Below are 17,281 nucleotides of genomic sequence, written 5' to 3'. Positions count from 1 at the left end.
ATTACATAAAACCCTTAATACTTAAAAATGCAATACCAGTGCCTATTTTATTTCTCTGTTCTCATACCAGAAATGAGAATTTGTAAAACACATTATTTCTTTTAATTTGCAAAGACCATCCTGCAGTAATTAATGAGATTTATTTGCTAAGAAGTCTTTACTAATCTGCAGGCAGAGGTGTGGCAAATCATTTATCAAGATATATTGTAACAGTGAGAAAATCCGAAAAAAAGGATTGTGCTGCAGCTCCTTATCCAGTTTCTCTTTCATCCCGGACATCTGGAGTGTTTTCTGCTAATAGTAAATGAACTTTGTTTCATTACGTGTATGAGGTTTGACATCATCAAAATAGCCTGTGTCTTATTTTCAGCCTGATCTCTGCCACTCTGACAGTGTCTGCTGTGCCACGCCTGAGCAGTTAGCTGTTCACAGCCTGGCGGCACACACCTTTACAACATACCTTTTCCCATAGCAAGTCAAACTTCATTAACAACAATAGTAGGATTTGTAAATAGTATTTTAAAAGAGATTATTGCTTATGTGCTTCTGGTTTTAAAACTCCTGGAGAAATCATATGCTGTGATTGACCGTAGCTCTGTGTTTAATAGCAGATAATGTATGTAAGTCTATTACTACACTTGCTCATTTACATGTATGTCTCACCAGATTTAGAACTTCTTGATGTTTAGGACCTTATCTTGTCTTAATATCTCCAGGGTGGGCCGAGCACGGTGTCTCATGCCTGTAACCCCACACTTTAGGAGGCTGAGGCAGGTGGATCATGAGGTCAGGAGTTTGAGACCAGCCTTGACAACATGGTGAAACCTTGTCTGTACTAAAAATACAAAAAAAAAAAATTAGCCAGGCCTGGTGGCGTGTTCCTGTAGTCCCAGCTACTCAAGAGGCTGAGGCAGGAGAGTTGCTTGAACCTGGGAGGCAGAGGTTGCAGTGAGCCAAGATCATGCCACTGCACTCCAGCCTAGTTGACAGAGCAAGACTCTATCTCAAAATAAATAAATAATAAATAAATAAATAAATATCCCCATGCATAGTTCCTAGCATGTAGTAAATGCTCATTTTGTGTTTTTTAAAATTTTTAATTTTTTTAATTTTTTGAGACAGAGTCTTGCTCTGTTGCCCAGGCTGGAGTGCAGTGGTTCAGTCTTGGCTCACTGCAAGCTCCGCCTCCCAGGTTCACGCCATTCCCCTGCCTCAGCCTCCTGAGTAGCTGGGACTACAGGTGCCTGACACCAAGCCCAGCTAATGTTTTTGTATTTTTAGTAGAGACGGGGTTTCACTGTATTAGCCAGGATGGTCTCGATCTCCTGACCTCGTGATCCACCTGGCTCAGCCTCCCGAAGTGCTGGGATTACAGACGTGAGCCACTGTGCCCAACCAATTTCGTTTATTTTTTTAGAGACAGAGTCTTGCTCTATTATCCTTGCTCTATTAACAGTGCCATGATTATAGCTCACTGCAGCCTCGAATTCCTGGGCTCAGACTATCCTCCCATTGCAGCCTCCTGAGTAGCTAGGACTGTAGGTGTGTGCCACCTATGTCCAGCTAATTTTTTTACCCAGGCTGGTCTCAAACTCCTGGCCTCAAGCAGTCCTCCTGCCTTGGCTTCCCAAAGTGCTGGGATTACAGATGTGAGCCATGTACCCAGCCTCATTTCATGTTTGATATTGAGTGAATTATTGAATTCATGAAATGGGCCATTCCATTTGGAGGTGGCTGGTTTCGTTTGGAAGTTTTTAATTATATTGAGCAGAGATCTAACTTCCTCTAACTTCTAAACAGTAAGCTTTTCATATGTTTTGTGTACCACTCAGAATCATCATAATCCCTTTTCCTTGTATAGTTGTTTAGATATTTGAAAGCAGTTACTGGGTCTCATCCATATTTGTATCAGTTGTCACTTGTGTGACTTTGTTTTGTGTTCCTTTGCCATTCAGGTTATATTCTTTGGCATACTCCAGTTTATCTATATTCCTTTTAAAATAACCTTTTTAGAACTGAACCTAAAACTCCAGATATGGTGTAACCAATATAAAGTAGGTTGGGACTGTTAACATATGTCCTAGGTTTAATTATAACTTTTACGTTATTTGCAGGACTCCGAAGATGTTTGTTGTGTTAGGTATCTAAAGTAATTTAACCAATAAGGGAGGATTTTTGCAGCTGCCTTGAAACTTGGGGTTAATCTTACTTCGGGATCAAAGCACAAATGTTTTTCTTACACACCCTGACTCTCTTCATCACAGCACATTACCTGACAAAGAGATGGGTGGATTCTGCTCTTATTGAAGCACTTTTTTCACATTTGTTCAGTTGTCAGGACAACCCTTAGCCAAGTTCCTAAAAGCTGCGATTGTAAACTTTGCTTTTTTTTAGGTACAAGATAGTCACTAGATATATGCTAGTCTCAGGGTTTGATACAGGGATTGTGAAGAGCACAGGACTTTGCCTTTGGTAAGCCGTGTGGAGTGTTCCTGCCCTTGGTGTGTGTGAAGCTGGAGCGGACCAGCTCCCCAGAGGAATCCTAGTGAGCCTCTTCCAAACCTTCCTATCTGTTTTATTTCACTCGAATGTAGAAACTCTCTAGAGCAGCACTGTCCAATGGAAATATACTGTGAGCTACATCTGTAATTTGAAATTTTCGAGTAGCTACATTAGAGGAGTAAGTACCCAGAAGAAGTGATGTAGGCATTCCATGCCCTGCACAGTCGGGCAATATCCAGTCATATTATTGTGCATACTAGGGAGAGTGGTCTGGGAAGTGAGGTCTGTCACCTTGGGGATGTAGACTAGCACACAGTGGCTAAAGCATGGCCCTGGAGCCTATTGCTTGAGTTTGAATTCCGGTTCTACTGCTTATTTGCTGTGTGACCTTGGCAAGTTAGTTATTCAGCCTCACTGTGTCTCAGAGGGGATATTTCATAGTGTGGTTATAAAGATTAGGTAAGTTAATAGTGCTAAAGGGCTTAGAACACTGATTGGGTGAAACGTAGGAAAAGTGCAAAAGTGAAAATTAGCAAAAGTGAAACGTAGGAAAGCAGTGTTTGCTGCCATTCTTGTTGTGGGGAGCAGAGATGTTCATTCTGAAAAGACTTGAGGGAATGCTTTGGTTCTTTTAAAGGGCTTTCATGTGGAGGAAGGATTTACTCTTTGTGATTCCAGATGGCATATTTGGAATTAACATGCAGGAGGTAGAAGAAGTCATTTTATAATAGAGCTGTTCAGAAATGTAACAGAGGGTCTCATGAAGTAGTGAGTTCAGGATCACTTGGAGTGATGCTAAAAGACTGATTGGCCATTTGAATAAATTAGTCGAGCAAGGAGCTGTACTCCATTCTGTGTTTCTAATAAAGCCATTTTTGTTTAATCTCCATAGTCTTACGGTTTTTCCCTCTTGGTGTCATTGATTTATTTCACCTTCTATGAGGAATCTAGAAATACTGAAGTTTGTTCAGGGGAGGCAGTCCTTTATTGTGTGAAGTAACATATTTTGAAGTATACCATTTCCATAAATAATGTTGTTATAGGTCTTAGGTTCTTTTTTTGCTTCTAAAAATATGGTTATGGAGGAATTTCCTGTTAAAAAGCATTGTTCGTTTTTCCTGGCTTTGTGCTGTCTGTCTCTCTTCTCTAGCAGCAGTCTTTCCTGCCTGTTCACTAAAGGTTAGGCCATGTATGTAAATTGAGAAGCATACCTAATTTAGCATATTCATGGAGTGAAGTTCAGCATTCAGTGTGATTGAGGCATGTTGCAAATGAGTTTAGACTTACCATTTAGCTTTACTGGAATTGAAATAACCAAAGTTCACATCAGTAGAATTTTCGTTAATTGACTCAAGTCCACCATGCCTCTAGGCTCCCCTGTATCTCTGGCTGTGGGTCCCATTTCAGACTGTCTCAAGTCTACTTTCTCGTTTGACCCCAAGCAGGAATGTATACCAACATCGCAGCGGCTTCTCTTAGCTCCTGTGCAACTGGTTTCTTCCATCCAGGCCATTCTAGTTTGCTTTCTTTTCTCTTTGGCTTATAAGGTATTTATTAATTTCCCTGCTTTCTAGGCTCCCCTCATACGCAGGGATTTTTCCTGTCCTGGGCTCCGTTGTTAGCTCCTGGCTCTGGGCTCGTTAATTCACATCTGTTACACTCCTCTCAGGTTGTGTTCTTGAACTCTGCACTCCCTCAGTTCAGTTTTCCAAAAACACCATCTGTTGACTTTCTTTCTCCTTGTCCTTTTCTTTTTGAGATGGAGTCTCTCTCGGTCTCTCAGGCTGGAGTGCGGTGGTGTGATCTCAGCTCATTGCCGCCTCCGCCCCCAGGTTCAAGCGATTGTCGTGGCCTCTCAAAGTGCTGGGATTACAGGCATGAGCCACCGTGCCCAGCCTTCTTGTAATTTTGATATCTTCTCTTATTACTAATTCTAAGCCAGAATTCACAACAAATATTTTCATTTTAAAAGCATTCTCTCTCTTCCCTATGGACTTAAACCATATTGTTTTGAGTATTTAATGATATCTCAATTAAATTTCTAAATTTCTTTATTATGGAAAATTTCAAACATGTACAGAAGTAAAGAGTATAATGAACCCTCTTGTGCCCATCACCAGTTATTAACAGTTTGCTCTTCTTTTCCATCAATTCCCGCCCCCCGCCTTTTTTTCCTCACAAATTACATTGTGCTGAGAATTCTCCAGTCCAGTTAGCATGCACACACATTCCTCTCTGCCCACTAAAATCAGTTATAGTCACTATTCGGAGAAGGTCATATTGTGAACATATGATCTTTCTTTAAGTCTTCCTAGCAGAGAGTTTCAAATAAATTGTCACTTTCAGTTGAGCACATTCATGATTCATTTTGTTTCTGCCTCAGTGGAGGAATAAATACAAGGGTTTAGGGTAGGGAACATGTATCTCATGGCCTATATCTGTCAAATGCCAATTAAGGATCCTGGCCCTCTAGTGACATTGATCAGATCACCTTAGTTCCCTTGTCTGTGAAAATGACATTGGATTATATAGTCTAAGTTTACTGTCTTAGCATTCAGTAATTGAAAGTTTAATAGAGGTTTGAGTTGAATTTTTTTCTTTTATAATTTAACATTTTAGCAAAATTCAGCATATCGATTTAGTTTTATTTATTTATTTATTTATTTATTTATTTATTTATTTATTTATTTTGAGACGGAGTCTCACTCTGTCGCCCAGGCGGGAGTGCAGTGGCCGGATCTCAGCTCACTGCAAGCTCCGCCTCCCGGGTTTATGCCATTCTCCTGCCTCAGCCTCCCGAGTAGCCGGGACTACAGGCGCCCGCCACCTCGCCCGGCTAGTTTTTTTGTACTTTTTAGTAGAGACGGGGTTTCACCGTGTTCGCCAGGATGGTCTCGATCTCCTGACCTCGTGATCTGCCCATCTCGGCCTCCCAAAGTGCTGGGATTACAGGCTTGAGCCACCGCGCCCGGCCGATTTAGTTTTAAATGAGGAAACCTAAATGGTTCTCAGAAGACAGTGAATTTCTGATTTATCCATTATCAGAAAACTTTTCCTGTGTGGGATGAGAGAGTGAACATGGATGAACGTGTTAATATCTGCTTTTCCATAGAGAGCCTCCTTTTCACCTGACCAGAAGAGGCTGGGGTGAGTTTCCTGTCAGAGTTCAAGTTCACTTTAAGGACAGCCAGAACAAGCGGATAGATATCATACATAATCTGAAGGTATTGTAACAAAACATCGCTCCCTAGTTTTGAAGTCTCTTTGTACCAGCTACAATTGATCCTTGAACAACATGGGGTTAAGGGCCCCCTCGCAGTCAAAAATTCATATACAACTTTAGACTCTCCCAAAACTTAACTATTAATAGCCTACTGTTGACTGCAAACGTTCCTAATAGTGTAAATAGTCAACACATATTTTGTATGTTATATATATTATGGACTATATTCTTAAAATAAAGTAAGCTGGAGAAAAGAACTGTTATTAAAAAAATCAAAAGGAATAGAAAGTATATTTACTATTCATTAAGTGGCAGTGGATCGTCTTCGAGGTCTTTATCCTCGCCATCTTCACATTGAGTAGGCTGGGGAAGAGGAGGGATTGCTCTTGCTGCCTTGGGTGGCAGAGGTGGAAGAAAATCCATATGTAAGTGGATCTGTGCAGTTCAAACCGATGTTCAAGGGTCAACTGTATTCAGAGTGGGAGTGTTAGGTCTTCTGCAAGAAGTGGCTAAGAATAGTGGGGGGAGGAGGAGATAGTATTTCTGAGTGTGTTATGCTTACTGCTACAACACAACTTTGTCCTCTGATGCAACCATCAGAGAGAGAATCAGTCTCCAGGACAATGTATATCCTTTAAAAAGATGAACAAAGTGGTCAGATAATCAGAATGCGTGAATATTTGATCAGACCTCAACATCAGTGTGTCTCTGGGGGCTAAGTTACTGAAATCTTTTTAAAATCTGTTTACTTTTCTATAAAGTGGGGCAAATAATAATGTTTGTAAAGACAGAAGTGAACATGTCTTGGAAATGATAAAGTACTATACAAGATTGTAATACTTTTGTATTATAAGAAATCCTTGAATGATGAATGTGGCCATGTGGTTTATGGTGCAGCCATTGTAAATTGTATCTTATGAAGTGTTGTCTATCCACGGGGAGAACTGCCCTAATAGGAAGTGAAACGCAGAGTACAGGCATACTTTGTTTCATTGCACTTTGCTTATTGTGCTCAGTAGATATTCTATTTGTGAAAAATGGAAGATTTGTGGCAACCCTGTGTCAGACAACTCTGTGAGCGCCATTTTTCCAACATCATGTGCTCATTTGTGTCTTTCTGTCACATTTTGGCAATTCATGAAATGTTTCAAACTTTTTTATTATTAAATCTGTTTTGATGATCCTGTGATCGATGTTACTGCTATTTTGGGGCACGACAAACCATGCTTATATAGGAGGATGAACAAAATTGATCAGTGTTGTGTGGATTCTGAATGCTCCAGCAACCAGCCATTCCCCATCTCATTCCCTCTTTTGGGGCCTTCCTATTCTCTGAGAACAACAATATTGAAATTAGACTAATTAATAACCTTATAATGGCCTCCAAGTGTTGAAGTAGAAGGAAGAGTCACATCTCTCACTTTAAATTAAAAGCTAGAAAGGATTAAGCTTAGTGAAAAAAGCATGTTGAAAGCCAGGATAGGCTAAAAGCGAGGCCTCTGTGCCAAACAGCCAAGCTGTGAATGCAAAGGAAAAGTTCTTAAAGGAAGTTAAAAGTACTACTCCAGTGAACACACAAATGATAAGAAAGCAAAACGGCCTTCTTGCTGATTTGGAGAAAGTTTCAGTGATCTGTATAGAAGATGATACAAGCCATAACGTTCCCTTAAGCCAAAGCCTAATCTCGGGCAAGGCCCTGACTCTTCAATTCTGTGAAGTCTGAGAGGGGTAAGGAAGCTTCAGAGGAAAAGTTTGAGGCTAGCAGATGTTGGTTTGTGAGGTTTAAGGAAAGATGCCATCTCCATAACATACAAGCGCAAGGTGAACCAGCAAGTGCTGATGGAGAGGCTGCAGCAAGTTATCCAGAAGATCCAGCTAAGATCATTGATGAAGGTGGCTACACTAAACAACAGATTTTCACTGTAGATGAAACAGGCTTCTGTTGGAAGCAGATGCCATCTAGGACTTTCATAGCTAGAGAGAAGTCAATACCTGGCTTCAGAGCATAGGATTGACTCTCTTGTTAGGGGATAATGCGACTGGTGACTTTATTTATTTTTATTTTTATTTTTATTTTTTTTGAGACAGAGTCTTGCTCTGTCACCCACGCTGGAGTATAGTGGCGTGATCTCGGCTCACTGCAACCTTTGCCTCCTGGCACCTCAGGGTAGAAATAGGGTTTCACCGTGTTGTCCTGGCTGGTCTCAAACTCCTGAACTCAAGTGATCCACCTGTCTCAGCCTCCCAAAGTGCTAGGGTTACAGGCATGAGCCACTGCGCTTGGCCACAACTGGTAACTTTAAATTGAAACCAGCACTTATTTACCATCCAGTAAATCCTAGGGCCCTTAATAATGATGCTAAATGTACTCTGCCTGTGCTTTATAAATGGAACAGAAAAGCCTGGGTGATAACACATCTGTTTATAGCATGGTTTACTGAAAATTTTAAACCACCGTTGAGACCAACTGCTCAGAGAAAAGGATTCCTTTCAAAATATTGCTCATTGATAATTCACCTGGTCCCTTAAGAGCTCTGATGGAGGCCAGGCACGGTGGCTCACGCCTGTAATCCCAGCACTTTGGGAGGCCGAGGTTGGTGGATCACTTGAGGCCAGAAGTTCGAAACCAGCCTGGCCAACATGGCGAAACCCTGTCTCTACTAAAAATACAAAAAGTAGCTGGGCGTGGTGGGTCACACCTGTAGTCCCAGCTACTTGGGAAGTGCTGAGGCAGGGGACTCGCTTGAACCCAGGGGACGAAGGTTGCTGTGAGCTGAGATCGCGCCACTGCATGCTAGCCTGGTGACAGAGCGAGAGTCCATCTCAAAAACAAAAACAAAAAAGCTCTGATGGAGATGTACAAAGAGATTAATGTTGTATTCGTGCCTGCTAACACAGTATCCATTCTGCACCCATGAGATCAAGGCGTAATTTCAACATTCAAGTCTTACTGTTTTAAGAAATGTATTTTGTGGCCAGGCATGGTGGCTCATGCCTATAATGCCAGCCCATTGGGAGGCCAAGGAGGAAGGATTGTGTGAGCCCAGGAGTTTGAGACCAGCCTGGGCAACATAATAAGACCTTCTCTCTACAAAAAAAAAAAAAAAGAAAAAAAATTAGCCGGACATGGTAGTGCATGCCTATAGACCCAGCTACTTGGAAGGCTGAGGTAGGAGGAGGATCAGCTTCATGGTCCCAGGAGGTTGAGGCTGCTGTGAGCCATGATCAAGCCACTGCCCTCCAGCTTGGGTGAGAGAGCAAGCCCCATCTCAAAAAATAAAAATAAAAAATAAAAAAAGGAAAAGAAAAAAATAAATTTTGTAAGGTTATAGATGCCATAGATAGTGATTTCTCAGATGGATTTGGTCAAAGTAAATTGAAAGCCTTCTGGAAAGGACTAACCATTCTAAATGCCATTGAGAACATTTGTGATTCATGAGAGGAGGTCAGAGTAGCAACATTAACAGCAGTTTGGAAGAAATTGTTTCCAACCCTAGTGGATGACTTAAGTTCAAGACTTCAGCGGAGGAATTAGCTGCAGATATGGTGGAAGTAGCAAGAGTACAAGAATTAGAAGTAGAGCCTGAAGATGTGACTGAATTGCTGCAATTTTGTGATTAAACTTTAATGCATGAGGATTTGCTTTTTTTTTTTTTTTTTTTTTGAGACGGAGTTTCGCTCTGTCGCCCAGGCTGGAGTGCAGTGGCCAGATCTCAGCTCACTGCAAGCTCCACCTCCCGGGTTCATGCCATTCTCCTGCCTCAGCCTCCCGAGTAGCTGGGACTACAGGCGCCCGCCACCTCGCCCGGCTAGTTTTTTGTATTTTTTAGTAGAGACAGGGTTTCACTGTGTTAGCCAGGATGGTCTTGATCTTGTGACCTCGTGATCTGCCCGTCTCGGCCTCCCAAAGTGCTGGGATTACAGGCTTGAGCCACTGCGCCCGGCCAAGGATTTGCTTCTTATGGATAAGCAAAGTAAGTGGCTTCTTGAGATGGAATCCACTCCTGGTGATGATACTGTGAACACTGTTGAAATTGACAACAAAGGATTTAGAATATTGCATAACCTTACTTGATAAAGCAGCTGCAGCGTTTGAGAAGATTGACTCCAGTTTTGAAAGAACTTGTGGATAAAACACTGTCAAACAGCATTGCATGCTACAGAGAAATCTTTCAGAAAAGGAAGAGTCAGTCGAGGTAGCAAACTTCATTGTTGAAATTGCCATAGCCACCCAAACCTTCAACAAACAGCCATCAGCATCAAGGCAAGACCCTTCACCAACAAAAAGATTATAATTCACGAAAGGCTCAAGGTGATCATTAGCACTTTTTAGCAATAAAGTATTTTTAAATTAAGGTATGTACATTATTTTTTTAGACATAATGCTATTACGTACTTAATAGACTACAGCGTAGTGTAAACATAACTTTTATAAGCACTGGGAAACAAATTCATTGTGACTTGCTTTATTGCAGTATTCACTTTATTGCAGTAGTCTAGAATTGAATCTGCAATGATCTCTGAGGTATGTTTGTATAAAACTGTATGTACATGAAGTCAACCACGATCTCTGAAAGGTAGAAAAAAAAACCAAAAGAAATACACCAAAATGTTGGAGTAACTAAAATAATGACATTGTGATCTATTTCTCATGCCCTGTTTTTGGTTTGTTTTCTCAAATATTTTTGCAATTTTATGTAAATAAACGTTTGTTTTTTATTTTTTTAAGACAGAGTCTCACTGTTGCCCAGACTAGAGTGCAATGGCATGATCATGGGGTCACTGCATCTTGACCTCCCCAGGCTCAGGTGGTCCTCTTATCTCAGACTCCCAGGTAGCTGGGACCACAAGCACATGCCACTATACCCAGTTAATTTTTTTATTTTTTGTGGAGATGGAGTTTTTTTCACTGTGTTGCCCAGCCTGGTCTCAAACTCATGGGGTAAAACATTCTACCCTCCTCAGCCTCCCAAAGTGCTGGCATTAGAGGCGTGAACCACCTTGCCCGGCCCATGTTTAATTTGTATAGTGGAAAGACCATTTCTTAGTGTTCCCTTAGACCCTTTTTATAGTAGTATAGTTTCATGTACATTTTCTCTACATGCGACATAATCCTAATACTGTACATCTCCAAAGCACCCTTACTTTGTGGTTTATCACATTGTTCGTGTTAATGGCTCCCAAAACTGGGCTAACCGAAGCTAAGTATATCTGTGGAATTCCTTTTTCATTCCCTTTCTTCTACGCATGCACCTCTTTCAACTTTAAGGCATACTGAAATTTCCCTTCCATGGGTGATAGGTGGGACTGCTTAACTTGAGGCTTAAGTTCTTTTCCAAAGATTATCATAAGACTAGGTTGCCTTATGACCTCAGAGAAGCACCGAAACCAGGTGAAAGGGCACACAGCCATTTTATTAAGGGGCAGAGTACTGTTCTGTTACTTAGAGGAAGGTCTTAAAATAGTTTGCTTTTTTTTTTTTTGAAACGGAATCTCGGTCCGTTGCCCAGGCTGGAAGGCAGTGGTGCAATCTCAGCTCACTGCAACCTCTGCCTCACAGGTTCAAGCGATTCTTCTGCCTCGGCCTCCCAATTAGCTGAGATTACAGGCACCCGCCACCACGCATGGCTAATTTTTAAAATTTTATTTTTAGTAGAGATGGGGTTTCATCATGTTGGCTAGGCTGGTCTCAAACTCCTGACCTCAGTAGATCCACTCACCTCAGCCTCCCAAAGTGCTGGGATTACAGGCATGAGCCACTGCGCCTGGCCGGTTTTACTTTCTTTTAATCTTATTTTTAACACAGCGCGTACTACCTTATGTTGCACTGGGCTCAGACCTAGTCTCTAAACAAAAGGAATTCTTCATGTACTTCTCACATCTTGTATTGTACATATCACTTAGAGCTCTTGGTGAAAGATTATTTGAGACAGTGTTTTAAAATGACAGTAAAATGTTTCTTAACAAGTTTTCTGGAAAACATCATTTTATTGTTTTGCTGTGTATTGGCCTTGAGACCCTAAACTCCTGTGTTGTAGCTGTGTGATCCTTATTTGTACTGTAGTATTATTTTTCCTGTCATTTTTAAATTAACTCTTGGAGCCATCTTTGATTCTTCCCTCTTCTAAGTATTTGTTCAGTTGCAGACCATTATTGTTTCTTCATAATCTCTTTTACATTCCTACATTACATTCCTCTTTTACATTACGTCCTCCTCCCTTCCCACTATTCTTTTTTGTTTGTTTGTTTTTTGTTTTGAGACAGTCTCACTCTGTCACCCAGGCTGGAGTGCAGTGGTGCAATTTTGGCTCACTGCAACCTCTACCTTCTGGGCTTAAGCGATTCTCCTGCCTCAGCCTCCCAAGTAGCTGGGACTACAGGTGCACACCACCACGCCCAGCTAATTTTTGTGTTTTTAGTAGAGACAGGGTTTCACCATGTTGGTCAGGCTGGTCAAACTCCTGGCCTCCAGTGATCCATCTGCCTCTGCCTCCCAAAGTGCTGGGATTACAGGCGTGAGCCACCGCTCCCTGGCCCCTGCCCACTATTCCTAGGCTATTATTCTGCTGTCTCCTGATAGGCTTTTAAAAATCCATCTCCTTTCTTCATAGGGCATCCTACACGACAATATCTGATCCATCCGCTTAAAACCGCAGAACCTTTCTGCTATCCCTTTCAGAAAACTTGATTGAATTCCTGTTCAAGTACGAATGCCCCTGCCTGCTCTCAGGGCTCATTTTGACTCGATTTACTTTCCCTAGATTGTCTCGCACAAAACCCCTGAAGAACATTCCGCTCTAGCCTTGGCAGTCTATTCCTGTCATAGAAATGCCTTGGGCCGTCTCTCCTTGGGTCTTTTTTAATGCTCTTCCCCTCCTCAGATGCTTGTCTGAATTCTTTGCATTCTTCAAGTTCCTGTGTAGCTTTTCCTGGCTGTTAAAGCCTGAAGTGATCTTTGTATTCTGAAATTCTCAGTAAATAATGATGTGTATTTGATTCTGTAAATACTACATTAAACATTAAATACTCTCAATGTTAGAGTTACATAAAATTTAAAGTTCCTAGAATGTGTGAAATTATTATATCCTGCATTTCTGACAGGTAGTCACTCTCTCCTTACCCATCACCCTAGAGCACAGCACTTCCCAAGCTAACACATTCATCCATTTAGTGAAACCTTGACCCCATTTTTTGTCCTTTTGTCCTAGTGTTTCTTTTTTCTGTTTTTTGTTTGTTTGTTTGTTTGTTTGTTTTAGACAGGATCTCGCTTTGTCACCCATGCTGGAGTGTGGTGGTGCAGACACGGTTCACTGCAGTCTCAACTTCTGGACTCAACCGATCCTCCCACATCAGCCTCCTGAGTAGTTGGGACCACAGGCGTGTGTCACCGTGCCTGGCTAATTGTTTAATTACTTTTTGTTGAGATGAGGTCTTACCATGTTGCTCAGGCTAGGTTTTTTTTTTGTTTTTGTTTGTTTGTTTTTTGTAGATCTCCCTTTTTCACCCAGGCTGGTATTCAGTGGTGTGATCATGGCTCATTGCAGCCTCAACCTCCTGGGCTCAAGAGATCCTCCTGCCTCAGCCTCCTGAGTAGCTGAGACTACGGGAACCTGCCACCACGCCTGGCTAATTTTTTTTTTTTTTTTTTTTTGAGACGGAGTCTCGCTCTGTCGCCCAGGCTGGAGTGCAGTGGCCCGATCTCAGCTCACTGCAAGCTCCGCCTCCCGGGTTCACGCCATTCTCCTGCCTCAGCCTCCCGAGTAGCTGGGACTACAGGCGCCCGCCACCGCGCCCGGCTAGTTTTTTGTATTTTTTAGTAGAGACGGGGTTTCACCATGTTAGCCAGGATGGTCTCGATCTCCTGACCTCGTGATCCGCCCGTCTCGGCCTCCCAAAGTGCTAGGATTACAGGCTTGGCTAATTTTTGTATTTTTTGTAGAGACAGGCTTTCACCATGTTGTCCACGCTGGTATTAAACTCCTGGACTCAAGCAATCAGCCCGCCTCAGTCTCCCAAAGTTCTGGGACTACAGAAGTGAGCCACAGAGCCTGGCCTCAGGCTGTTGACTTTGAAATAACATAGAATAAGGCTTTGTTTTATAAGAACCCTGAAAATGGTTGATGATAGCCTTTGTGTCTCCTGAAATCATTTGTACTCCAGGCAAAACCTGTTCCTGTTACATTTCTTGTATGCTTTGTTTTACAATTCCTCTTCTTGTATTGATAATAGTTCTGTCCTATCCAATGTCCCTCTTAAAATTTGGTCCCAACAATGAAACATAAACCTGTGCAGATTACAGAGAGACTGTGTGCTCTGGAGACTATGAAAATGGATGTAACCTAAAATTGCCTTTTATTTTTTTAGCAGTCGTACCATAGGCTCAGGTTTAAATATTAAAACTCCAGACTTCTTCCGTGGAACCACTATTAATCCACCCTGTATTGCTTTTTATCTTGTGAACTCTAAATCTCATAACTGACTGAGTTGTCCTCTCATGTTGGCTGCTAAGAAACTCAACCAGATGTGACACCTACCTCTCCTAAGCCTTTAAAACCTTGTATTTACTAGTCTACCCTGGCTTCATTTTTTCCCTCTTTTTTTTTTTCTACCCAATTTAATACTTTTCTGTATTAATCTTGTATGTTTATATTGTTATCACAAGTTCTTTTTTTAGTGGTGGAATATAAATTTACAAATAAGAACTTAACCTTTTTCTGTGTAATTGTAAACTCTTGTTTATATTATTAACATTCCCTCAGTTTATATTCCTCTCTCGAAAAGCAAATTATGATGCCAGTATATTTGAAGTCATTAGCATTGCCTCTACTGCCTATATTTTCATTCTTTTTTTTTAAGTGCTTAGTAAATACACTCCGAGTATATAATTGTGTCCAAGAATGTATGCATTTAAAACATGTATAGCCTGTCATTTAAAATATCTGTACATAGTCTTTGTAAACCTCATCTGTGTGGCTGCATGGTATTTCAGAGATTGATGGTCCATGGTTTACTTACACATTCCTTTATTCTAGATTTTTATATTGTTTTTAGTTTGGTTATAGATAATACTGCAGTAAACATCTTTTTGTGTAAAACTTCCTCCATTTTTACATTGTCCTTAGAATAGGTTTTTTAAAATGTATAATTTATATTAAAAATATAGTAACTATATGTCTGAGGTTTTTATTGAATTTTTTTTTTACTCAATTTTTTTATTGAAGTGGTGAATTTATATTTTACGTTATGAAAGAGTTGATCCTATGGTATGAAGACTTGCAAAAGAGCTGTAGGTAAGATTGTATCCTTTGATAATATGTAAGTAAGTGCATTGAAATTTAACACTCCCCCTTTTGTCTTTCCATAGCTGGATAGAACTTATACTGGCTTGCAGACTCTTGGAGCAGAGACGGTAGGTTTTTTTCCCTACAGTATTATCTGGGAATGCGTAGGATGAAAGTTGATCTTCATTTTTGTTTGTTCATTTGTTTGTTTGTTTGTTTGTTTTGAGACGGTGTCTTCGCTCTGTCACCCAGGCTGGAGTACAATGGCATGATCTCGGCTCACTGCAACCTCTGCCTCCCAGGATCAAGTGATTCTCCTACCTCAGCCTCCTGAGTAGCTGGGACTACAGGCACGCACCACCATGCCTGGCTAATTTTTGTATTTTTAGTAGAGACGGGGTTTCACCATGTTGGCCAGGCTGGTCTCGAACTCCTGACCTCTGGTGATCTGCCCGCCTTGGCTTCCCAAAGTGCTGAGATTATAGGTGTGTGCCACTGCTTCTGGCTGATCTTCATTTTTAATTAGGGAAAAAATTAGTGTTCTTTTTGTTTTGTTTTGTTTTTTAATTTTGTCTTTCTGTGTTAGTCCATTCTCACACTGTTATAAATAACTACCGAAGACTGGGTAATCTATGAAGAAAAAAGGTTTAATAGACTCATAGTTCCACAGGCTTACCAGGAAACATGTGGCTAGGGGGCCTCAGGAAACTTAAAATCATGGTGGAAGGGCAAAAGGGAAGCAGACACCTTCTCATGGCAGTAAGAGAGAGAGCGTGAAGTGGGGTGTGCCACACACTTCAACCATCAGATCTCGTGAGAACTCACCGTCATGAGAACAGCAAGGGGGAAATATGCCTCATGATTCGATCACCTCCCACCAGGCCCTTCCTCCAACACATGGGAATTACAATTTGAGATGAGATTTGGGTAGGGGCGCAGCAAACCCCTCCTCTTCCCGTCCCTTTCCCCTTCTCCTTCTCCTCCCCTCCCCTTCCCCTCCTATTTTTTTTTGTTTTTTGAGAGGGAGTGATGCTCTGTTGCCTAGGCTGGAGTGCAGTGGTGCAATATTGGCTCACTGCAACCTCCGCCTCCCGGGTTCAAGCTATTCTCTTGCCTCAGCCTCCCAAGTAGCTGGGACTAAAAGCGCCCACCGCCACGCCCAGCTAATTTTTGTTTTCATAGTATAGACGGTTTCACTGTGTTGGTCAGGCTGCTCTTCATCTGCTGACTGCGCTCAAACTGTCTGACCTCAAGTGATCCACCCACCTCGGCCTCCCAAAGTGCTGGGATTACAGGCGTGAGCTACCGCACCAAGCTTTCTCCTTTTCTCTTTTCTTTTCTTTTCTTTCTTTCCTCTTCCTCTTCCTCTTCCCTGTCTCGTCTCGTCTCTTCTCTTCTCTTCTTTTTTCCTTTTCTTTTTCTCTTCTCTTTTTTTAGTTGAGACAGGGTCTCCGCTGGAGTACAGTAACATCATGGCTAACTGCAACCTTGAATTCCTAGACTCCAGACATTCTCCCACCTCAGCCTCCCAAGTAGCTAGGACTGTACACCTGCACTACCAAGCCCAGCTAATGTTTACATTTTTTTTATAGAGAGAGTGTCTTACTATGTTCATAGGCTGGTCTAGAATTCCTGGCTTCAAGCAATCCTCCCACCTCAGCATCCCAAAGCACTGGGATTACAGGCATGAGCCACTGCACCCAGCCTTGGTTCATGTATTTTTTAAAAATTGTGTTTAAAAAACACATGACACAAAATTTACTGTCTTATTCATTTTTCAGTGTACGGTCTAGTGGCATTAAGGGCATTCATGTTATTGTGCAGCCGTGACCATAGTCCATCTTTAGAATTGTTTTCATCCTGCAGAGCTGAAACTCTACCCATTAAACAATGACTACCCACTGTTCCCACCCCCCAGCACTGGCAACTGCTGCTCTGCTTTCTGTCTCTGGGAATCTGACTACTCTAGGGTACCTCATACAAGTGGAATCATATTGTATGTGTCTGTTTGGGATTGCCTTATTTCACTTTGCATAATGTCCTCAGATTTCATCCGTATTGTAGCATGTGTGAGAATTTCCTTCCTTTTTTAAAATTTATATTTATTTATTTATTTATTTATTTATTTATTTATTTATGCTCTCTCACCCAGCCTGGAGTGCATTCATGGCTCACTGCAGCTTTGAACTCCTGGGCTCAAGTAATCTGTCCTTAACCTGTCAGGTAGCTGGGACTATAGGCGTGTGCCACCATGACCAGCTAATTTATTTACTTA

At 41.6% G+C, this 17,281-nt stretch overlaps 1 protein-coding gene across 6 annotated transcripts in view; it reads left to right on the top strand.

Annotated features, from left to right (window-relative positions):
* YEATS2 (YEATS domain containing 2) overlaps nt 1–17,281 on the top strand; it is a 109,731-nt gene that overhangs the window by 31,694 nt on the left and 60,756 nt on the right. For 5 of the 6 annotated variants that reach the window (XM_073023418.1, XM_073023414.1, XM_073023416.1 and 2 more), the window contains 2 exons: nt 5,615–5,726; nt 15,090–15,138. In XM_073023418.1, the coding sequence (XP_072879519.1) occupies nt 5,615–5,726; nt 15,090–15,138 (161 nt within the window). The remainder of the gene's footprint in view (nt 1–5,614; nt 5,727–15,089; nt 15,139–17,281) is intronic. The other variant, XM_037988513.2, reaches the window with a different exon arrangement.

This window comes from Chlorocebus sabaeus, chromosome 15, assembly GCF_047675955.1.
Source record: "Chlorocebus sabaeus isolate Y175 chromosome 15, mChlSab1.0.hap1, whole genome shotgun sequence".
NCBI lineage: Eukaryota > Metazoa > Chordata > Mammalia > Primates > Cercopithecidae > Chlorocebus > Chlorocebus sabaeus.
This window is presented reverse-complemented; position numbering and strand designations above follow the sequence as displayed.